Source organism: Cherax quadricarinatus, chromosome 50, assembly GCF_038502225.1.
Source record: "Cherax quadricarinatus isolate ZL_2023a chromosome 50, ASM3850222v1, whole genome shotgun sequence".
Lineage (NCBI taxonomy): Eukaryota > Metazoa > Arthropoda > Malacostraca > Decapoda > Parastacidae > Cherax > Cherax quadricarinatus.
In genome coordinates this window covers 16,439,153-16,464,137 of record NC_091341.1, presented here as the reverse complement: position 1 = coordinate 16,464,137, position 24,985 = coordinate 16,439,153, and the positions used below count along the sequence as shown (strand labels likewise).

At 37.3% G+C, this 24,985-nt stretch overlaps 1 protein-coding gene across 1 annotated transcript in view; it reads left to right on the top strand.

The window, feature by feature from the left end:
- The first annotated feature begins 2,800 nt into the window (after positions 1-2,800).
- Sos (Son of sevenless) overlaps positions 2,801-24,985 on the top strand; it is a 177,084-nt gene continuing 154,899 nt past the window's right edge. The window contains exons 1-10 of the mRNA XM_070095432.1: positions 2,801-3,204; positions 7,468-7,587; positions 8,437-8,577; positions 12,566-12,649; positions 13,248-13,328; positions 13,798-13,953; positions 18,142-18,336; positions 19,806-20,015; positions 23,810-23,949; positions 24,253-24,380. Of these exons, the coding sequence (XP_069951533.1) occupies positions 3,094-3,204; positions 7,468-7,587; positions 8,437-8,577; positions 12,566-12,649; positions 13,248-13,328; positions 13,798-13,953; positions 18,142-18,336; positions 19,806-20,015; positions 23,810-23,949; positions 24,253-24,380 (1,366 nt within the window). The 5' untranslated portion in view covers positions 2,801-3,093. The remainder of the gene's footprint in view (positions 3,205-7,467; positions 7,588-8,436; positions 8,578-12,565; positions 12,650-13,247; positions 13,329-13,797; positions 13,954-18,141; positions 18,337-19,805; positions 20,016-23,809; positions 23,950-24,252; positions 24,381-24,985) is intronic.

Here is a 24,985-nt window from a genome sequence, read left to right as displayed (position 1 = left end):
GCGCCTGATGCTTTAGCTTCTGCACTAATCTCTTGTGAGGAACTGTGTCAAAGGCCTTCTTGCAGTCCAAGAAGATGCAATCAACCCACCCCTCTCTCTCGTGTCTTACTTCTGTTATTTTATCATAAAACTCCAGAAGGTTTGTGACACAGGATTTGCCTTCCGTGAATCCGTGCTGGTTGGCATTTATACTCTTGTTCCGTTCCAGGTGCTCCACCACTCTCCTCCTGATAATCTTCTCCATAATTTTGCATACTATACACGTCAATGACACAGGTCTATAGTTTAGTGCCTCTTTTCTGTCTCCTTTTTTAAAAATGGGAACTACATTTGCCGTCTCCCATACCTCAGGTAGTTGTGTGTGTTTGTGTGTGTGTTTGTGTGTGCGTGTGTATGTGTATGAGTGTGTGTGTGTGTGTGTGTTAATGAGTGTGTGTGTGTGTATGAGTGTGTGTGCGTGTGTGTGTATGAGTTTATGTATGTGTGTGTGTGTGTGTGTGTGTGTGTGTGTGTGTGTGTGTGTGTGTGTGTGTGTGTGTGTGTGTGTGTGTGTTTATGTGTGTGTGTGTGTGTATGAATTTGTATATGTGTGTGTGTGTGTGTGTGTGTGTGTGTGTGAACAATCAATATTTGCACCAATAACTCATTACAGTTGTGACCGGGTGTGGAAGTGTGAATTGCTCATTACACTATAATTTGTTCATGATTGTAGCCATGTATAAACGTAAGTAACCATTCTTACAGTATTCATTACCTTTGTAACTTGTGAGTTCATTACCTTGTACCTAGTTCAGCCATCAAAACTTTGGGGCCCGGTCCCTGGACCCATTGTGTACCTCTGTAATCTGTAAATACCTTTGTAACTTGTCATGATTGTGACTAGACCTACCTGGAGTTCATTACCTTTGTAAATTGTGAGTTCATTACCTTTGTAAATTGTGAATTCATTACCTCTGTAACTTGCTCAGCTATCAAAACTTTGGAGTCCAGTCCCTGGACCAATTATGTACCTCTGTAATCTTTTGACTACCGCCCACAGGATGGGTATGGGGTGCATAATAAACATATTAAACTAACTAAGGAGTAAGGCTGAACTACATTAGGTTATTTAAGAATGGGTTACGATGGATTTTTTTTTTTTAGGTCAGGTTAAGTTTCTTTCCAATTCCACAAAAACCCACCTAATCCACAAAACTAACTAAATATTGGACATTACAAGGAATAAATTATCAACCAACTCAGACCAGGATCTGAACTCAATGATCCTTATTTCTGTTATACTTCCTTTGCAATTTAGAAGGCCTGGGTCTCCCTCAAGGGAAGTTCCTGGATGGTGAGGGACTCTTGGTCCAAGGAACTGGACCTTTCCTCTCCTTCCTTGAAACGATTTTGATTGCCTTCCATTCCCAAGGCTTTATATGACTCCTCCAGGTCTAGCGCTTATCCCTCCCAACATCTGATACCTGATACAGATTCCAGGGGCGATGAACCCTGGAATCTATAACAAGTATCAGATAACTTTAAGGTCTCTAGTTCGATGCTCTATCAAGGCTAAAGGTGCTAGCTATTTTCCTTGTGCCTACTACCTGTAAACATCTAATTGTTAAAATATATACCTGGGTGTTAGACGAACGAGACAAACCAATTCTATAAAAATGTGTTTGTTAGCAAAGTTCAGCCTCCTGAAAGTCGCATCCTGGGTAAAAATTGTAATGTGTATGAAAACTAGACTTGCTGGAAGGATTGAAGTGATAGGCAAAAGATATCCGCATACCAAGGTGTATATATCTATCGATGTGTAAAAAAAAAATGTTCACAACAAAAAATACTCTTGAGATATAGGAAGGTAAAGAAAGATAGGCTAGGCTCTTAACCATAGATGAAACAAGAATAAGAGTGCATGGCTGGAAATTACACAGCTGAGAAGGATACAAGAGTGTACTGGATAAAAACAATGGTAAATATACAGCTAATAAGACACAAGGAAATATAAACTGAACAATGATAGTGACAATAACCTCCATAAAGGAATTAAAAGTTACAAAAGACAAGGCTGTGGGCTATTTCACATCTTTCCCTCATGAGAGGTACCTTGATGTCGGTGATTGGTGCTTGATCAAAGGAATAGGACTTATCCTCATCTCCCTTGGTTAAAACCTTAGTGCCTCCCATTCCCAGGCATTATGTGACTCCTACAGGTTTAGCACTTTTCCCTGATTAAACTAAAATAAACGTCAGTTTGTGGAAAACTAAGACGGATCCGAAAGGTTGAATTCTCCCTCCCCGTGGAATTAAAATAGGTCAGTACAAATGGGTAATTGCAGTCTGTTATATGTACAGTAGTGATCAGCGAAGGGGCGGGGCCAGAGCTGTTACTCGACCCCTACAACCATATATAGATGAGTATATAGGTGAGTACATACAAATAGATAAGTAGAGAGGCTGTGATTCAACTCCCTCTGAAGGAAGGTGCCTTGATGCTGGTGAGGGGCTCTTGATCTTGGGAGTTGGATCTGTGCTCCAGTTTCCTGAATTAAGCCTGAATGCCTTCCACATTCCCCCACAGGAGCTGTATAATCGTACGGGTTTAGCGCTTCCCCCTTGATTATAATATTAATGTGATTCAACCCCGTAACCACAACTACGTAACGTACATACACATATTCACATACACACAAAGAAATATGTAATTAACATGTAATGATACATACGCGGTGAGAGTAAATATTTAATAATGTGTGAGAAGAGAGGGATTAATTGAAGAGTGTAAGTTAAGATTGGCGGGTGAGGGTGGCTTGTGAGGGCGAGGGGCAGTTGGCAACACTGTAAGTGCAGGATCACCTGTCCTGACGGTTGATGAAGACTTGCATGGCATTTTGCCACTCAAAAATGTAACCCAAATCTCAAATTACGATGAAAGCCATGGTGGTGTGAGTGTTGTGCACCCGTGTAAGAGTGATGTGACAGTGGGCAGATAAATACAAGTGTATAATAAGGCCGGAGGTCCTACAGGCAGGCATGGATATGGCCCATTGCCTACCATGTTGAGCAGTAAACAATACAAGTTATTTCAATGTCTACATCATAAATAGAATGAAAAAAATGTTTCCCGCGACATCCAACACAGACTCGCAAGTATACAATTTCGACAGCGAGGAGAACTCTCAGAAATGGAAGCGTTTGTTCCTTAGTTCCCTTCAGAAGGTGAGTTTGTTATCATTGACAGGATGCTTCTGTCAACTGCTGCTTCTCCTCCTCCTCTTAACTCCTCTTCTCTCTCCACTTCACTAACTCACACTTGTACTCATATATATCTAACCCTCACAAATATATAACGAAAGCTGTTTTATTATATTCAAAAACTATTAAATGAGAGAGAGAGAGACGTGTTTGTTTTGGTTGGCTAAGTTTGTTGATGTTAGTTATTAAGATCATTCTTCAGTCAAATTAAGTCGTATACGAAAGTATTACAGCACATATATGTAAAATGTGTTTAGATTTGAAAAACTACAGTATTGCATATAGTCAGTAAACAAATAGAAAAATGATATGGCTAAATTAGGATTTCCTACAACTGGTATGAGGTAACAAGCATATAAATGAATGTTTTCCTTGTTAATACTGTCTAAACAGCAGTGCTGTATAACCCTTACGGGTTTAGCGCTTGGTTATAATAATAATACTGTCTAAATTGCAGCATGATAATGTTGAAACATGTTACTGTTATGTTTGCAACCTATTTTAAACTAAGAGACAAATGCTGAAAAGTTTAAAGAATTTATTCTGTAGAAATGTGTATGAGCCTAGTGGAAATAAATTATACTTAGCTTTGGTGAATTATTCCAGGTTAACTAATCATTTATCACCACTGTATGCCTATAGAAATATTGGTGCTTAATGCAGACTTTTGTGAAAAGTCAAAATGCCAATCTGTGAGTATATGAGAATATATTTATAAGCTGGATGAACCACACAGCTTTAATGTTATTTTTATGACTATTGTATTATTATAATGAGAAAAAGTGTAGCTTACTTTTTTCTCAAAAGATAACAAGGGCTGTGCTGCAGATGATTATGTTCAGTATACTAAATATTGAAAAATACAGTACTTTAAAACGATTATTGGCATAAGGTATTAAACACACTGAGTGCCTTCCGTGGTTCAGTCCCTGGCATGGGTAGAAATGTTGGGCATGTTTCCTTACCTGCTGTCCCTGTTCACCTAGCAGTAAGTAGGTACTTGGGTGTTAATCATCTGGTGTGGGCTGCATCCTGGGGGACAAGATTGAAGGACTCCAATGGAAATAAGACAGTCCTTGATGATGCACTGACTTTTCTTGGGTTATCCTGGGTGGCTAACCCACCGGGGTAAAAATCTTAACAAATCTTATCTTAACATTTAGGTTTTGCAATCAAGTGACTGAAGCTAGGTGATTTTTCACTGGTGAGCCATATTAATAGGATGTGATTCCATGCAAACTTGTGCTGATATACTATATGATAAACTTATGATTATATCATTAAGTTTTGAAAGCTCTCTCTCCCTACACAAAATGATGCAAAAGCCTTGATACACATTCACCAAATTGTTACATTCCTTTGTGCAAACGTATCATGCTAAAATAAAATTGTTATTGTTATTACTAGTAATTGAGTTGGAGCTGGGCAAGAAGCCTACATCATTGGCAAGTAGCTACTTGAGGCTGGTAGAAAAAATATGTATAGTAAAAGCAAGCATTTTTATTAAAGCCTACATTTCAGCTTTAAAAGACTTGATGAAGCCTCTTGTAGGCAAAGCATCATATTCAATAAAAGGCCTTCCTTTCAAGGGAGGTTCCTTGATGCTGGTGAGGGGACTTGATCTAGGGAATCAGACTTGTGCTCTAATTCCTTGAATTGAATCTGAATGCCTTCCATTTCCCCAGGTGCTTTATGACCTGTATGGGTTTAGCACTCTCCATGAATATTATAATAATAATAATAAAAGGCCTGCTTTTGCTATGTACATGTATATCTTTTTTTCCAGCACTTGTGGGTACACTGCCTCACTCCATCTATCTGGGGCTACTTGATTCCATCTCATAAATATAGTTCAAATATATAAATGCAAGTACGTATATAATTGATCATACAGAATGTGAGAAGGATTTGGGAGTTATGGTAAGCAGAAATCTGACATTAGTGCCTAAGCGTCCATAATAAGACTAATTTATAACAAGAAGTACAAGCGATAGGTGCCCAAAGATTATTCTGCAGCCCTAAACATCATTAGTAAGGCCTCATTTAGATTGTAATATAGTTCTGCTCTCCATACAACAGAATGGATACACTGTACTGTAAATGCACTAAAGAACATACAGAGAAGGGTGACAATAATCCATTGTATAAGGAATCATTCGTACCAAGATAAATGGAGAGCTCTGAGCCTGCACTCTCTTGAAAGATGTAGAATGAGGGGGAGATACGATTGAAGAATGAAAGTGGAAGATGGATTCAGTATAAATAAAGGAGATGTAAACAGGATACTGAGGTTATCTAACAGAAAATAACTCAAAACAATGGATTCAAGTTGAATAAAATCAGATTTAGAAGGGATACATATAGAACATTATTGATTTTGAAATAGAGCTGTAAATGAGTAATACACCTATTTACAATTGAAGGATGCTCCTCAATTGAACTTGGATATTATTTTATATTTTAAGATGTGTGCAAACTATTGGTTAAATTGATATTTTGGTAGATATTAGTAAAAAAAAAAATTGGTATGAGCTGCGCTTTAGAGTTGGTCAACTCTTAGTATTGCAGCCTGGCCAATCACAGCAAATGGAAAAAAACAAAGATGCAGCTGACATAAACATCAACAGATGTTGGGGTAAGGCTAAGTTAAGCATGGGTTATTTTAGGTTGGGTTAGGTGGATTTTGTTAAGTTTGGTTACTTATCTTACAATTTGCACAACATAGCACACTCTATAGAGGGATAACATATACCAGACCCAGTTCTTTTTAGTCATGATAGACACCAAGGATGCTTTGTAGCAAAAACTGAATGTAATTGGAGTAGAACACAATTTTTTATTCAGTGTTTCCAGAGCTGGATTAAAATTTTGTAGGCTCCTGGGCTACAGGTACTGTGAGGCCACGAGTGATATTTCCAAAAGGTGAAAAAATTAAAGAAATATTAAATTTATTTTTACAAGGCTTTCCACAGTTAAAATTCAAACATTTGCTTTGCTTAATTTCCTAGAAACAAATTTCTTCAAAATATCAGTAAATTGTAAGTTGAGAACATCTCTGAAGGTCCTCCAGCTGGCAGAAGCCCCTGGGCTGCAGCTCCTAAAACCCATACCTTAATCCTGCCCTGAGCATTTGTATGCAATATGGAACATTTGGACCTAGTGCCTGGCAGAAACGTAGAAGTCCAAAAGTAAAGACCATCCTTGGTTTACCATTCTGTATAATTGTAGGCCATCATTACAGATATTTTGATAGTAATTTTAGGTTTGATATTGACCTGCATTGGCTAAGTCTGAAGATTCTCTTCCTGGGTTTTCTTGGCTCTTTTCAGAATGTCAGGGAAAGTTTGAGACTAAAGTGGTTTGTTGAAGAGTATTGCTATGGCTGATAATACAATGATATGCACTTACACAGGTTGTATGTCATGATTATTTCCACTTTTTGCAGTACACACTTTTAAATTATGGTAATTATAATACAACCTCTCCTCACTTAGCGACGTACTCGTTTACTGACAACTTGGACTTACGATGGGCGCTCTGACCAGTGTGCATACCTAAATAATGTATATTAGAGCTGATTTCCTTTATTCTGTTTATTACAATATACAATACACTACTCTATAAAAATATACCAGAAATATTATAAATGGTGCAAAGGTGACATTAAAACAATACCAAAGATGGTTCATACAAACCCACTACCATTATAGTATGCTCCTCACTTAGCGACAAATTCATTTACTGATGAGGTCTTAGGAACGGAACTCCGTTGTTAAGTGAGGAGAGGCTGTAATTATTTCAGGATGTGATTGGCCAAAAGGAATTAGGATATTTATTGGCAAAATAGTTATTTACATTGGTTTGGCTCAATGTGATATTCTAGAAATGAGTAATCTAAGCTGATTTAAAGGAAATTATCATCCTTGGTTTACATAAAAATAAATTCATGTTTGTACAGTATATGCCTGTAATTTCTTGCCTCTATCAAACATTTGCGATTTAATGGGAAAGTTAATCATATTTACTGTACTTTATTAAATACAAAGTCAGGCATACATCATGTGCTTTTTATTACTGTTGGTAAAATTACCGACAATATGTTAAGTAAAAGGACACGTGCAACTAATGCAACATTTTATTGTGGCAACATTTCACTCTCCAGGAGCTTTGTCAAGCCATTATGTGCTTTAGTGCATGGTAGAAGATTATTTGATGCTTTTTCTACAGGTGCTGAAGCAGGTTCATCCAACATTAGCAGCCAAAGATGATGCACTTGAATATGTGGAGAGTCTCATCCTGCGGTTGTTGGCTATGTTGTGTGCACGTCCTGCCCCTCACACTGTCCAGGCAAGTATTCCATTAACTATATTACTGATTTCTGTGTTGCCTCCTCCTCCCACAAAAAAAGAATTAAACTACTTTGTGATTCTATGGAAGAAATCACAATAAAAGGCATGATTTCAAATATGAAAAAATAACACGTTGAAAATAGGAAATAAAACATGAGTGCTTTCATGTGCTTATCTTCAGAGGAATAGGAAGATGAGGCAAGAGAAGGACATTATATATATAAAACCCTGAGGTGACACCACACACCAACAGGTATTGCTCAAATCTAACCCACACATACTTTGTCCAACATTAAATTAAATTGTTTGCCTGGCAAAGAACACACATTATTTTTGTGAAAAATATTTTTACCATTAATATTATGGACAATATTCTGGCCTATAAAACTGTCAAGTTTATACATTCAGGGTTTAACATATAAAATGTGCTTCTCTTGCCTCATCTTATTACTTTGAAGATATGTGTGTAAGCACATGAAAGCACTCGAGTTTAATTTCCTATTTTCACTGTGGTATTTTTTTTCATATTTGTGATTCTATTTTATCCTTCTGCATTAATTATTTATTATTTTCTTTCATCTGTCATACTTTTGTACACTTTACCATTTCAGTTTTTCTAATTTTTAATTTGTTATTAATGTAATTTTTTATTACTGTAATAATAGCTCTGCATTGAGAAGTCTTGGATATTTTTCTTTTTAAAGCTTTCTGACATTTATTGGTGTGACAAGAGCAGGTATTTTAGTGTTTGGGAAAGCTTTTACCTGTGCCATCCTTTGATTGTCAAAAATGGTGCAGTTGTAGAGCGAATACTATTACATTTACTTTCAGTATTCTTTATTTACAGGATGTTGAGGAAAGAGTACAGCGAACATTTCCAAACCCAATTGATCGCTGGGCAATTGGGGATGCTCAAGCAGCAATTGAGAAGGGGCGCAAAAAGTCACCCCTTGTCTTACCTGCAGAGAAAGCCCACCCTTTATTACGAGTAGGTAGACCAAAGCAGGTATTGTTACCAATAACAGATTAACATGCAAGCAAGATGGTCTTTGTGTTTTGCTATGCTCTTGGAGTGTAGGTAAAGTAATATCTGTGATAGGACTTGGGGAAACCAGTTAGCTGAACTTGAATTTTGGAGTTTTATTATGCATTTAATATGCATTATATGAGCAATAAAAAGAAAATATTCAAGCTGCACATAATGGGTCCAGTGACTGAGCTCCAACATTTTTAGTTGTAATGAACCACATATAAATTTATTGGTTCAGTAATCACAGTAATGAGTTGTTTACACAAATAATGAATTCATTTGCATAACCAGAGATAATTTCTTGTCTGTTAATCATAGTCTACATAGCTCTAGCCCCAGTGGTAACACCTTAGCTTAATCCTTTGTGCTGTTACCTGTTGCTAAGAGACCATTGTCATCTGAGGACCTGAATGGAAATAAGTCAGTCACACTGATTATTTTGTTTTTTCATGGTTAAAGTTACCACAGTTGTATTCCTATAACAATTATACGTTTCTAGGAACTACGTGTATTGTGTAAGTGTATACCTCTATATCAGGGGTGGGCAAACTTCAGTGCAGGGGCCACATTCAGAAATTCACAACTTTAAAGGACCATTTGTAGGTAACATGTTATTGTTCCAAAATATTATTTGGTGTTACACAGTAACCTTTTTTTTTTTCTTTTAAATTTACTTACATTTTGTCCCCAAATAACGTGAGTATATGACTTGATCTTGGCAGGCCGCCTGAAAACCTTTGGGGGGCTGCATGCGGCCTGCGGGCCGTAGTTTGCCCACTGCTTTTCTATATGCACTTATTATACAGTAATAGAATATATTTAATGCTAATGGATATATAATCTACATTACATGAGAAGAGAATGGGGCTGAAGATATCTCCTTGTAGTGGTCTACATTTCAGCAAGGGTTCTGATTCAGTTTTATTAGCATTAGTTGCCTGGTTAGTTTATTAAGCTTAAAGTTCATATTGACTACATTGCTGATTAATACTTTAATCCCAAAAATAGGTATTAACCTTCTTGCATCATATATGTACCTTTGGGATACATATATATGTATGTATATACCATTTTTTTTATTAGGTTGAAAACCTTTTCACCTACATGAGGGTCGATGATGCTGTATGTCACCTGTACATCACCAGTTAAGAAACTTCTTTTATCCCTAGTATAGGGATAAAAGTAAATTCTTTCTATACACTGGGGATGCACACCTCTGCATATTCTTTGTTTATACATTGAGGGATGGTTGGTTTATCAGTTTTAAAGCCTATTGACTGCAAATTCCCCATTCACCACATACTAAGAATACCTCTTCTATAAAACAGGAAATAGCATTAAAGTAAACTGCCAGTGTGTACACCAATAAACCCTCTGTGTATATGCTATATGCACACACCTCTTGGCATATATATACTTATTTAGTTCTAACAATGTTTCCTTCTGTTTGTATTAGTCTCTACCAGTTAAGTGTTGCTTCACATGAGGAAATGTTAGTTAAAACAAATGTTAGTTATAGGATATGATTAGGGCATATATGACTAATGTTTCATGCACATTATGCATTCAGATAACTATTATAAATGTAGTTGAACCTAAAATGATAATATAAACGAGGTTCTGTAATTGGTTAGACATTTCAGAAGTGCATGTGAATATTAAATTTAATTTAAAATAATTTTAAGAGATACTGTAATTATTGTCCTTTTCAAATTTGGACTGTAGAGTATAAATATTAGTAATATTTAAATCATCCATTTCACAAAATTCATGTAACATAGAGATAATTTTTAATCAGCACATACCTGTGAGGTTAATGCAAAATGTCACTTTGTGCATAACTAAGCTTCAGAAACTAATTTTTTTTTAAAGAGTGTCCTCAACTCAATTGTTAGCACACTCGGCTCACACACTGAGATGCAGGGATCAATTCCTGGTATGGGTGGAAACATTAGGACGTGTTTCCTTAAGACACCTGCTGTCCATGTTCACCTATCAGTAAAATAGGTACCTGGGTATTAGTTGACTGGTGTGGGTTGCCTCCTGGGACAAAATTGACCTAATTTGCCCGAAATGCTCTGCATAACAAGGGATTCTGTATATAGTAGTATGTCATTGATGTCAGCTATGTCTGTATACCTTGTACATGAACTTCTAGAAATAAAGATTTTTATTATTATTATTATTATTATTATTTATTTTTTTTATTTTTTTTTTTTTTTCAACAAGTCGGCCGTCTCCCACCGAGGCAGGGTGACCCAAAAAAGAAAGAAAATCCCCAAAAAGAAAATACTTTCATCATCATTCAACACTTTCACCACACTCGCACATTATCACTGTTTTTGCAGAGGTGCTCAGAACACAACAGTCTAGAAGCATACACATATAAAGATACACAACATATCCCTCCAAACTGCCAATATCCCAAACCCCTCCTTTAAAGTGCAGGCATTGTACTTCCCATTTCCAGGACTCAAGTCCGACTATATGAAAATAACCGGTTTCCCTGAATCCCTTCACTAAATATTACCCTGCTCACACTCCAACAGATCGTCAGGTCCCAAGTACCATTCGTCTCCATTCACTCCTATCTAACACGCTCACGCACGCTTGCTGGAAGTCCAAGCCCCTTGCCCACAAAACCTCCTTTACCCCCACTCTCCAACCCTTTCGAGGACGACCCCTACCCCGCCTTCCTTCCCCTATAGATTTATATGCTTTCCATGTCATTCTACTTTGATCCATTCTCTCTAAATGACCAAACCACCTCAACAACCCCTCTTCTGCCCTCTGACTAATACTTTTATTAACTCCACACCTTCTCCTAATTTCCACACTCCGAATTTTCTGCATAATATTTACACCACACATTGCCCTTAAACAGGACATCTCCACTGCCTCCAACCGTCTCCTCGCTGCTGCATTTACCACCCAAGCTTCACACCCATATAAGAGTGTTGGTACTACTATACTTTCATACATTCCCTTCTTTGCCTCCATAGATAACGTTTTTTGACTCCACATATACCTCAACGCACCACTCACCTTTTTTCCCTCATCAATTCTATGATTAACCTCATCCTTCATAAATCCATCCGCCGACACGTCAACTCCCAAGTATCTGAAAACATTCACTTCTTCCATACTCCTCCTCCCCAATTTGATATCCAATTTTTCTTTATCTAAATCATTTGACACCCTCATCACCTTACTCTTTTCTATGTTCACTTTCAACTTTCTACCTTTACACACATTCCCAAACTCATCCACTAACCTTTGCAATTTTTCTTTAGAATCTCCCATAAGCACAGTATCATCAGCAAAAAGTAACTGTGTCAATTCCCATTTTGAATTTGATTCCCCATAATTTAATCCCACCCCTCTCCCAAACACCCTAGCATTTACTTCCTTTACAACCCCATCTATAAATATATTAAACAACCATGGTGACATTACACATCCCTGTCTAAGACCTACTTTTACCGGGAAGTAGTCTCCCTCTCTTCTACACACCCTAACCTGAGCCTCACTTTCCTCATAAAAACTCTTTACAGCATTTAATAACTTACCACCTATTCCATATACTTGCAACATCTGCCACATTGCTCCTCTATCCACTCTATCATATGCCTTTTCTAAATCCATAAATGCAATAAAAACTTCCCTATCTTTATCTAAATACTGTTCACATATATGCTTCAATGTAAACACCTGATCTACACATCCCCTACCCACTCTGAAACCTCCTTGCTCATCCGCAATCCTACATTCTGTCTTACCTCTAATTCTTTCAATTATAACCCTACCGTACACTTCTCCTGGCATACTCAGTAAGCTTATTCCTCTATAATTCCTATAATTCCTCTATTATTATTATTATTTACTAAAACTTCATTAGTGTTCAGTATTTTGCTATTCCATTATCATTGATATGTGAATTTTTCAGGATGTTCTCCAGACAAAGATCGATTATCAAGTAACACTGTATATAGTTGCAGTTTTAGAATATATCTCTGCTGATATATTAAAGGTAAGGCATAACTGTGAGTGTATGTATGTATGTAGGTGATGTATTGAGGCATCTGTGGAAAGAAAGTTTATGTGGAAGCAAAAAAGGGAATTTAGCAAAATATAGTGATCCCAGTACTTTTATATGGGTGTTATGCATGGGTGTTTGAATGGTGCAACAAGGAGGCAGCGAGAGGCAGTGGGACTGCATGTTTGACAGCAGTGTGTGGTGTGAACATTATGCAGAGAATTCGGAGCATAGACTTAACCCTTCAACTGTCCAAACGTAGATCTACGTTTACGCATGTAAAAAAAAAACGTAGATCTACGTTCGGAGCGCTACGCAAGCGGACGTAGATCTACATTTGGACAGTTTATGGGTTAAAGCCGATGTGGGGTCATCAAGGATATAATACCATAGAAATTTTTAGTTTAGAATTTGTGTATTCATAAGGTCCAGTGTATTCTTATCTTGATTATGTAGAATTGATTGAATGTATTTTTTATTAAAAGGGTAATAAAATATATTCATTTCTTAAGGCATAGGATTCATTATATGTTTTTAAAATATTTGACTGTTAAGGGAAAAACAGATATTCAGACCATTTCTATGTTGGCAGCTTGCTGGGAATTATGTTAAGAACATTCGACACATCGAGGTGACCCAACAAGACATCAGAGTAGCCATGTGTGCTGACAAGGTAAGTCATTTTTTCATATTGGAAGCTAGTTCAAATAAAGCACTGGTGATTATGTTTATTCTTTAGATTTTTTAATGAGATACGAATAAGCAGAAAAAGTAAGTAAATACAGTAACTAAATAAATAACCAAATATACTGACTGAAAAAGCCATTTGTGAGGAAAAGTTTTCTTTAATAAATCTCCTGAACTGTATATAAGTGTTGATTCATAGCTTCTTGTCCCATCTTTCAACTGTTATTGACTGACTTTATTAATTCCTCGGCTCCAGGAGAAGGGCTCTTGCACTGACCTTCATTTATGTGATTACTGAGTAGAGATAAAATTCATAAATTCTATATGTATTATCTGTTTTCTTTGAAAACCATTCATTCTGGAAAGAGTGGCCTCATGTAAATTTTTCTATAAGGAATGTACAGTTGGATAGTTACAGTATTATTTACTTAAAATTGATGGCTGTTTTCCTTCAGGTGCTTATGGACATGTTCCAACAAGACGAAGATGGGGAGATGAGTGGAGTAGTTGAAGACACTAATCTGGACACGTCCATCACTTATGATGAACTTGTCAAAGACCTCATACAAGAAAAGAAGACCTATATTAGAGAACTCAATATGATTATTAAGGTAGATTGAGGAGAACGCATAATAATTTATTTTTGGGATGAAAAGATATTTCCTTTCTCAATGTTTTAAATATAGCAGTAAATATTACTCTCCTAAGATTGATGAGAAATCATCGAATTCTAAATGACCTGAGAACCCCACTCATGTTTTCTATGTAATGCCATAAACTTTGTGTACAATAGTGTCTGATTCATCCTCTTAGTAAATTTTTGCTAAGTTTTACGAAGAAAGCATGTGCTGTAGTTTTATAAACACTGTCGTTTCCTACTGAAGCATGATGATCCAGAGAAGGATAATGCATATACCATCACACATTTCCTAGCTGTCTTTCTACAAGTAAATAAACATAATTTAAATTATCTGCTGAATTTCGAAATCCAACCCCTATCCCCAGAGCATGTCTAGCTAACTAGTTTTCCTAAAGCTCTTCATAAGCATTGTGTGGTAGGTTTTTTGAGAGTAGTACTGTTGTGAGGAAGTATTGTGCACTAGAATTATGCTACTTAACTCATCATCAGCTCATAGAGGATGAAATATAAGGAAGGTCAAGTATTGTTATTTATTTTTTTTTTATTTTATTATGCCCGTTTCCCACCAAGGCAGGGTGGCCCGAAAAAGGAAAACTTTCATCTTCATTCACTACATCACTGTCTTACCAGAGGCATTATTAATATATCTGCATGAGGTGCTGGAGGCTTGATCATTTGTGCACTAAATATGAGACAGTCAAGCTTTTACTGCCCTCCTTTTGGAGCCGATGAGGGCAAAGAACATAGCATGGGAAAAATTTGGCGAGGTTTTTTTTTTTTTTTTTTTTTTTTTTTTTTTTTTTTTTTTTTTTTTTTTTGTCACCCTACCCTACCTTTATGGTAAGGGTATATAGTAAATTCCTAGGTAGTAGATTGATAGACAGCAACCCCCTAGGGAGGTACTACCATCCTACCAAGTGAGTGTAAAATGGAAGCCTTTAATTGTTTTACATGATGGTAGGATTGTTGGTGTTTTTTTTTCTGTCTAATAAAAGTAAAATTTCAGGTACGTCTTGCTACTTCTACTTACACTTAGGTCACACTACACATGCATGTACAGTGGAACCTCTACTTACGAGTGCATCCACATGCGAGTTTTTCCAGATACAAGCAGTCACTTGGTCGATTTTTTGCTTCCAGATGTGAGTGAAATTTCCAGATGCAAGCGGACCTCAAGGGAGGTTCCTTGACGCTGGTGAGGGGCTCTTACTTTTGATCTAGGGAATTGGATCTCAGTTGTTTGTTGGGCTATCTTATTGAAACTTGGGCAGTGTATGATGGAAACATGCTTCTTAACATACACCAGAAATGAAAGAAATTGGGTCATAAAATACGGAGTTCACTTCTCAGTCATTAGCCTCTCCTTAGTATATTTTCGTGTGGTTTTTATGGTTGTATTTTCGTTTTTTTGGTCTCATTTGATAGAATGAAACATATATACTACAGAAATAGATATGATTTTGATTGGTTTCACCTCTAAATTGAGCTCAAAGTAGCAGAAATGTTTGATTCTTCGGCGATGTTCAAGAGTAAACAAATGACGTCACTGTCCAATACCTGTCCGATTGGCACTGCACCTCAACCTTCACATATTGGAAAGCTTTTCAACACGCTAGCAAAAGTAGGAGCAGACATCATGAGGTAGCAGTGGCAGACAACATGAAGCAGCAGTGGCAGACAACATGAAGCAGCAATGGCAAACAACATGAAGCAGCAGTGGCAGACATGAAGCAGCAGTGGCAGACATGAAGCAGCAGTGGCAGACATAATGAAGCAACAGTGGCAGACATCATGAGGTAGCAGTGGCAGACATGAGGTAGCAGTGACAGACATGAAGCAGCAGTGGCAGACATCATGAAGCAGCAGTGGCAGACATCATGAGGCAGCAGTGGCAGACATCATGTGGCAGCAGTGGCAGACATCATGAAGCAGCAGTGGTAGACATCATGAAGCAGCAGTGGTAGACATCATGAAGCAGCAGTGGTAGACAGCATGAAGCAGCAGTGGCAGACATTATGAAGCAGTAGTGGCAGACATCATGAAGCAGCAGTGGCAGACATCATGAGGTAGCAGTGGCAGACAACATGAAGCAGCAGTGGCAAGCATCATGAAGCAGCAGTGGCAGACATCATGAAGCAGCAGTGGCAGACATTATGAAGCAGCAGTGGCAGACAACATGAAGCAGCAGTGGCAGACATCATGAAGCAGCAGTGGCAGACAACATGAAACATCAGTGGCAGACCTTGTTGTACCCTATACTATAAGTGAGTTTCCGAACGCCACCACGAGATGGCAGTCCACTCCACTCGCGGTGGAGGAAATTCTTGTGTTTTCCTTACGTTTCGTGCAGTTATTTTGAGAAATTTCTTGTTTCTAACCGTGGGTCCTAGGAAGCAAGTGCAAAGGACAGTGCTGAGAAGAAAAAGAGGATGATTTCCATGGAATTAAAGCAGAAAATCATAGATAAACTAGGTGGAGGGTTAAGAACTTTGCCAGGCAGTACCAGCGTACCACTTTACGATATGTACAATACTAAAGCAGAAGGAGTCAGTGACAAAGTGTAGCATTAAGAGTGTAGCAATTATAAGTAACACTGTCTGACTTTTTTGGGTTATCCTAGGTTCTCAACACATGTAGTCAGGAGCAGGAATGGCCACTGTGGTAACCCTATAAACCCCAACAACGACAATGGCTGCTGTCACCACCACTAGTCACATACGTAATGACATGTATTTTATTCATTCTCGTGTATATATCTTGTTTCTATATTATTAATACAGTATTGTTTATTATGTCATATTAGATGAATTGTGATAGAGAAATAAGCCATAGAGCTGATATTAGGGAAATTATTAAAGTACGTATTTTGTCGTGCCTGGCATTCCACTGGAACGAATTAATTCCAATTCAGTTAATTTAAATCGAGGAAAATTGACTCTGCAAACAAGCAAATCCAGATGCGAGCAAGGTCACGGAATGGATTAAACTCGTAAGTAGAGGTTCCACTGTACAAGCATATATATACACACCCCACTGGGTTTTCTTCTATTTTCTCGCTAGTTCTTGTTCTTATTTATTTCCTCTAATCTCCATCGGCAAGTGGAACAGAATTCTTCCCCCGTATGCCATGCGTGTTGTGGGAGGCGGCTAGGATGCCAGAAGCAAGGGGCTAGTAACTCCTTCTCCTGTATAAATTACTAAATTTGAAGAGAAACTTTTGTTTTTCTTTTTGGACCACCCTGCCTTGGTGGGATACGGCCAGTTTGTTGAAAAAAAAAAAAAAGCCATGTGTGTCGGGATGAAGGGGCTAGTAACCCCTTCTCCTGTATACATTACTAAAGTTTAAAAGAGAAACTTTTGCTTTTCTTTTTTTGGGCCACCCTGCTTTGGTGGGATACTTCCAGTTTGTTGACAAAAATAATAGTACAGTATATAGTAAATTGTAATGGTTACAATAATTTTGCTGAAAAATTATAATTTGAAGGTACTGTATAGTATAGTGAACATTTGCTTTGTTGGCTAATTTTGTTTTTATTTTACTGTAAGTTATGATTTACAGTGAATATGTTTTCAAGTAGCTAATTCCATATGAATACTAAAAATTAAAAATGAATAAAAATTTTGCCAAAATATTTTTGGGAGGATAGGAAAGTGAAGATATAAGTAAGATTGAGAAGCAGAGAGGAAGTGTGACTGAGAAAGGGGACTTAATAATGTAGAATGAGAATGATGGTACTACGGATTTTTGATAATTAAAAAAAAAAATCAAGTAACAACCAGGTACCATTACATTGTTCATAGTTTATGGCTCAGGGTATTAACTTTTTGAGAGACTTGCTGCTCTGTAAGAGCTGTATGACCATTACCTGTTATGTTATTCACCATGGTTAACCCTTAAACTGTCCAAACATAGATCTGCGTTCACATGCGTAGCACTCCGAAAGTAGATCTACGTTTTTTACATACTTTCAAATATAAAAAAAAGAGTCGATCAACGTTTTTTACACGGTTTCAAATGTAAAAAAAAAAAAAATACTTTTTTTACATTCAAATGTAAAAAAACGTAGATCTACGTTTGGACAGTTTAAGGGTTAAATAGTAATACTCCGAGAGTGAATGAAATAGTAATCTACTGAGTAATTAATGTCTTGTCTTTCAGGTGTTTCGAGACAAACTACAACAAATTCCATCATTACAAGACAGTGGGCATAGAGAACTTGAGATTATCTTCTCCAACATCACAGAGATTTATGACTTTTCTGTCAATTTCCTAGGGTCTCTGGAAGACACAATGGAAGTGACAGAAGAAAATGAGTCTCCAGTCATTGGAATCTGTTTTGAAGAATTGGCAGAGGTAAGCTGCAGCCATATTATTTAAAAATAAACTGAATCTTCAAGGTTTTTTGTAAAATACTGTATTGTAATATTTCTAAATGACATATTTCCTGGATTCATTCTACCTCTACCTGTCATCACTGTTGGTGCTTGTATAGTAGTGTGGTTGAAAAAAATGCTGTTTCAGATAAAAATCAAAAGGAAATCTGACAATATAAGGTTTGTTGCTGTTCGAAGGAACAGTTTCATTAAGTGGTACTAGAAAGAGAATGAATCTTCTAAACATAAAGATGCTGTGTACAGAAAAAAAAAATAAGGTTTAAAATGCAATGTGCAACAGACATGGGATACAATTTAAGAACTTCAAGCTGTAATCGAGAGATTAGCTACTAGGTTAGGTTTATGTGGTTTTTAAGGTGAGGGATGGGTGGGTTGGAGCATTTAAAAGCAGGCATAGCTTTGTTTGTACTGTAATATTTATAGGCTGGTTCTGCAGGTGATAGAGCATCAGATAACTAGAGTGGAGCATAGTGAAAATGATGACTAGTGTTAGACAGTGGTTCTGTTCACCTCAATATTGATACATTAATCTCAAGACATTGTAAAACAGTGTTTGTGTATACCATTTAACACTTCACCTCTCATCCAGCTTATTCATCAATATTGGTATCTGTGCATCTATAAGGCACTATAATACAGCTTTAATGAAGGAAGTTTTGGCCTACCTTCAGAGGATGAAGATTGAAACTAGGAAGGATTATAAGGGATAAAGCATGACAGAATTAATAATTATACAATGAAGGAAACAAATAAGTTAGTTGAAGTTTGGAGTTAGATTAAGAAGAGCACATTAGAGAATGCTTGGAACAAAATTGTCCCTCCTAATGATGATGCAGAATCAAATTATGACATTAAGGAATTTGGTATTGTGATCCTTTGAATGTTTAAAGAAGACAGCAAAGAGTTAAAATGATAGAGTACACTGGTCAGAGATATAAACTAGGCACTCAGGGAAAATTACTTTTAATGTATGCAGAGTATGTCTAGAAGGAGTTTGGTGTGGATGAGGATGAAGGTAGTAATGGGTCTAATGTATACAGGATAATAGGATATGCAGTGCTTCATAATAAAATTTATAATATGTATAAAATACTCTATAGCAAAACTGTCGGATAAGCAATGTCGTAGATAAAGTAAGTGAGCTGATAGGGAGGAATTACAGTACTAGAGAGTATTGATGAAAACTCACAGGTACAGAGCAAGCTTATGTTAAGACACTTGTTTTACTGTTCAGAGCTTTATCAAAGTACTGACTTGATAAAACTGTACAAAGCAAAAATAGCTGTGAAAGGTTGCTTTGCACATTTCATTTCTTCAGTACTGTTGGCAGTACATTATTGCATCCAGTATGGAGTAATTAGGCTTTCCTTTATTTTCTTGTATATTATTTACATTTTTTTAAACTTTCTGCAAATTTCTTTGGCACAGGGTGCTGAGTTTGATGTGTATGGAAAGTACGCTAGTGATGTTTTACGTTCCGAATGTGCTGAAACATTAATGGAGGTAGTGAGTCGACCGGATGTGAGTGATGCCCTCACTAGTGCCGGACATGGGTTTAAAGAGGCTGTCAAGTACTACCTGCCTAAGCTGTTGCTTGTACCTGTTTATCACGTTTTCACCTACTTTAAAGATATAGAGGTCAGTTATTCTTAATATTATTTATTGCAAAATACACAGTACTTCTGTACTTTCAGATATAGTTAAGGATCAACTCAGTTGTATTATTGTTATTTTCACTTTGAAAATTTATTTTTGTTTGAGTATGTGTCTAAACTGTTACTACTAATTTAACATTGTTAGTGATTGAGTGGTGTTTTGATTCTTATGTTAATAGCTTCTTCAGAAACTGAAATTTCATAATAATAATAATAATGACAAGGTTAACCTTAGAATTGATGAAGGAAAAAAAGGTGAGTTGTCACAGTTGCTCTTTGGTGATGACACTGTGCTTTTAGGAGATTCTGAAGAGAAGTTGCAGAGGTTGGTTGATGAGTTTGGTAGGTTATGTAAAAGAAGGAAATTAAAAGTGAATACTACAGTGGAATCTCAGTTTTTGTGATTCATCTGTTCTAAAAAGTCTGACGAAAACTGAAGCAGTATTTCCCATAAGAGATAATGTAAATCCAATTATTCCGTTCCAGACACCCAAAAATATTAAAAAAAATACATTTTATAGAGAATGACTATATTTATACATACAGAAAACAATGAGAAATATTAATTGCTAATGAAATGGATAAATGAACATTTAACATCACTTTTACCTTTATTGAAGACTCTTGTTGGCATATAGAAGAGGGATCAAGGCCCTGTCTGGGGTTACTTCCCTTCTTTGTCTTTTACTGGCACTTGGACCAGCTCAAGAGTTGCTGTACCCCTGTCACACAAAAAATCTGTCCAGAGAGGTCTGTTTCTGGTGTCTCTAAGATTTGCCTAAAATGGGACAAGGCATTGTCATTGAACATGTTGCAGACACATCTTGCAACAGCTTTGTTAGGGTGATATTTCTCCAAAAAACTTCGCAACTCCAATTTGCACACATTTCCTTAATCACTGAAGTAGGCACATTCTCCCCTCTCTCTTTCTCCTCCTCTGAAGCAATTTCCTCAGCTGTGGTCTGTTGCTGTTCCAGTTGAAGGTCTTGCAGCTCTTCAGTGGTTAGCTCTTCCCTGTGATCATCCACCAACTCTTCCACATCCTGGCCACTCACATCCAACCCCATGAACTTCCCCAAAGACACAATATTCTATCGTGTTTCTCATCTTTATCAAAGGGCTGGCACTCGGAACCTTCTTTGGCCCCATGGTTGCTTATTTAGCAGTTGCACTCAATAAACAAGCACAAAAAACAATGGATTATTACGAAATGTTTCGGATGAACATACAGGTTGATGCTCACTCAACGAGAAACAAAGGCAGACTGAATCACGAACGCATGAGATGCTTTGTGTTGAGAAAAAGGTGAGTGGTGCACTGAGGACTCTGTGAAGACAAGAACTTTATCCAAGAAAGCAAAGAAGGGAATATATGAGAGTATAGTTATACCAACACTTTTGTATGGATGTGAGATATGACATCACCACTGGAGGCAGTGGTGATGTCATATCTGAGGGCAATGTGTGGTGTGAATATAATGCAGAGAATCCGTAGTTTGGAGATTAGGAGGAGGTGAGGGATTACCAAAACTATTATTCAGTGGGCTGAAGAGGGGTTATTGAGAAGGTTTGGACATGTAGAGAGGATGGAACAAAATAGAATGACTTCGAGAATGTATAAATCCTTAGTGGATGGAAAGCAGGGTAGGGGTCAGCTTGGGAAAGGTTGGAGGGAGGGGGTAAGGAATGTTTTGTGTGCGAGGGGCTTGGACTTCCAGCAAGCGTGTGTGAGCAAATGGAGACAAATGGTTTTTAGTACTTGACATGCTGTTGGAGTGTAAGCAAGGTAACATTTATGAAGGGATTCAGGGAAACTGGCAGGCCGGACCTAATTCCTGGAGATGGGAAATACAGTCCCAGCACTCTGAAGGAGGGGTGTTAATGTTGCAGTTTTATAACTAGTGTAAGCATGCCTCTGGCAAGACAGTGATGGAGTGAATAATGATGAAAGTTTTTCTTTTTTGGGCCACCCTGCCTTAGTGGGAAACAGCCAATGTGTTAATACAAAAAAAAAGTGAGTGGTGCATTGAGGTATCTGTGGAGACAAAAAACGTTATCCATGGAGGCAAAGAAGGGAATGTATGAGATTATAGTAGTACCAACACACTTATATGGGTGTGAAGCATGGGATGTGAATGTTGCAGTGAGGAGGAGGCTGGAGGCAGTGGAGATGTCATGTCTAAGGGCAATGTGTGGCGTAAATATTATGCAGAGAATTCGTAATGTGGAAATTAGGAAGAGGTATGGAATTACTAAAAGTATTATTCTGAGGGCTGAAGAAGGGTTGTTGAGGTGGTTTGGTCATTTAAAGAGGGTGGAGCAAAATAGCATGACTTGGAGGGTGTATAAATCTGTAGTGGAGGGGAGGAGGGTTAGGGATCATCCTAGGAAAGGAGGTAAAAGAGGTTTAGTGTGCAAGGAGCTTGGACATACAGCAGGCATGGGTGAGCATGTTAGATAGGAGTAAATGGAGATGAATGTTTTTTGGAACACAGGCCAAGAGTGTGAGCAGGGTAATATTTTGTGAAGGGATTCAGGGAAACCAGTTTGCCAAACCTGAGTCCTGGAGGTGGGAAGTACAATGCTTTCACTTTAAAGGAGGGATTTGGGATATTGGCTGTTTGGAGTGACATCTGTCGTGTTTGAGCACCTCTGCAATATGTGCACTTGCAGTATGTATATGTATGCACTATACATAAATGCTGATAAAGGACATTTATGAAAATTAGGTGTTATGTGTCAGCTTTTACATTACATGGATGTTAGATGTTGCTCTGAGTAATGCAGAATCACATATTTAAAAACAAGACCAGTGCTAGTACAGTGGTACCTTGGCTTATGAGTTTAATTCGTTCCATGATCAAGCTCGTAACTCAATGTGCTCGTATATCAAATTAATTTTCCTCATTGAAATTAATTGAAATGCCATTAATCCGTTCCAGCCCCAAAAAAACCACCCCAGGGGCAATAGAAAATACTTCAGTATAATGCTAATATCAACTCTATGGCATATTTATCTATCAGAATTGATCTAATATGACATAAACACTATAAGTAACATAGAAACCTGATAAATACTCTAGAATGAATGAAATAGGTCATAATATGGCGAGTGTCTAGGACCAGTCCGAGCATATAAAATTATTCTTTGGTCCTGGGTAAGATAAAATGGAGTTTTTGAGAGGCTAACTGCACTAGATCACTAATGCAGTGATATATGAATATCTTGGAAGTAAGTTATTGACCTATTTCATTAAGTACACCATTTATTATTGAAGTAAATGCAATAATATTGACAATTGTTCTACAATTGGCTGGTGGAATATCAGAAATATTCCAAGTAGTATTTTGGGATTTGTGTGGGAGTAAAGGGCAAGATATTTTGCAAATGTCAAAAACAAATTTATTATTTTGTAGAATAACTAAAGATAATTACACAATTACCTCCAGTGAGAACATCGCACTAGCATTGTTTTATAAGTACTGAGTCCCAAAACCACCTTTCATTGTGCCATTTAGGCTGGGGTTCTTGCCAAATGTCATATTCAGTAAATATTTTTTTTTTGCTCATAACTCACATTTTGGCTCACAGCTCAAAGCAAAATATCGATCGAGCGTCGGCTCGTAACTTGGAAAACTCGTGAGTTGGGGCACTCGTAAGTCAAGGTACCACTGTATTTGTGTTATAAGAGTTTGCACTTGTGAATCGTGTTTTTTTCCCATCGTTTTATTTTTTGCTTTATGCATATATGGATGTATTATGTTGAATTATCTACAGATGTTGTTGAGTAATACGGAATCTGAAGAAGGACGGGAGAGCCTTGAGCAGGTCAAGGGGCTCTTGTGGCCACTTCAGAGTCAGCTAGAACGCAACATACAGAACTCTGCATACGCTCCGTACCTCAAAAGAAAAATAGGGTAGGAATTGCAGTTGATTCTAGTTTTTTAAAAGCTTGTTGAAGTTGCAAGTGATATAATTTAACATTAACTTTTAATATTAATATTTATTAATTTCATGGATTGGGCCAGTTCTAAGACTATAGGCAAGTACTCCAACCACTGTACAATGCTAGCATAATAATATTCATCCATGGTACAGTGGTTAAAGCATTGGATTGCTGGTTTTAGGATTGATTTTCAATGAGCCCAAATTCTGCCTGTTTTGTAAATTGTTTATAATTGTGTTTTAACAGTTTTGTGAATAATTGTTATTTTTTACAGAGAAATAAATTCACGCCATAGACGGCAAAGTAGACAACAAACCTTATTAAAGATGAAAGAACTACAACGGTCTATAGATGGCTGGGAAGGCAAAGTCATTACTCAGTGCTGCAATGAATTTGTTTTAGGTAAGTTGTATATATGAAAGGATTCAGATGAAACTGATTACCAAACTTGAGTCCTAGAGATGGGAAGCAGAGTGCCTGTACTTTGAATGCATATTGTGTAAGAAATATGTGCTGGTAAAATGACCTGTATACAGATTAATGGGGATGTCGCAGCTCGGTAGATCATGCAAATTTTGACATCTGTATACATCTAGAAAGGCATATGTAGATCGAATAATGTTGTGTTTTCTTCTTTGAGTAACCTTGCTTTGGTGAGAAAGAGCATCTTACAAAATAGTTTTTTTACTTCTGCATTTTTTTCCCCCCCAACAAACCGGCCATATCCCACCAAGGCAGGGTGGCCCAAAAAGAAAAATGAAAGTTTCTCTTTCTGCTTATAATATACACAAATAACCTGCACATAGAAGAGAGGAGCTTACGACTATGTTTCGGTCCGACTTGGACCATTTACACAGTCACATTAACAGGAAGGAGAGAAGGAGGGAGTATGTATAGGCCAGCAGACAATGACGGGAGTAAGAGGGGTAGTGGTGGAGGTGGCAGTATTAGCAGTAGTGGAGTCAGTCAAATACTAAGAAAGAGGAGCACTGCAAGGGAGCTAGGGG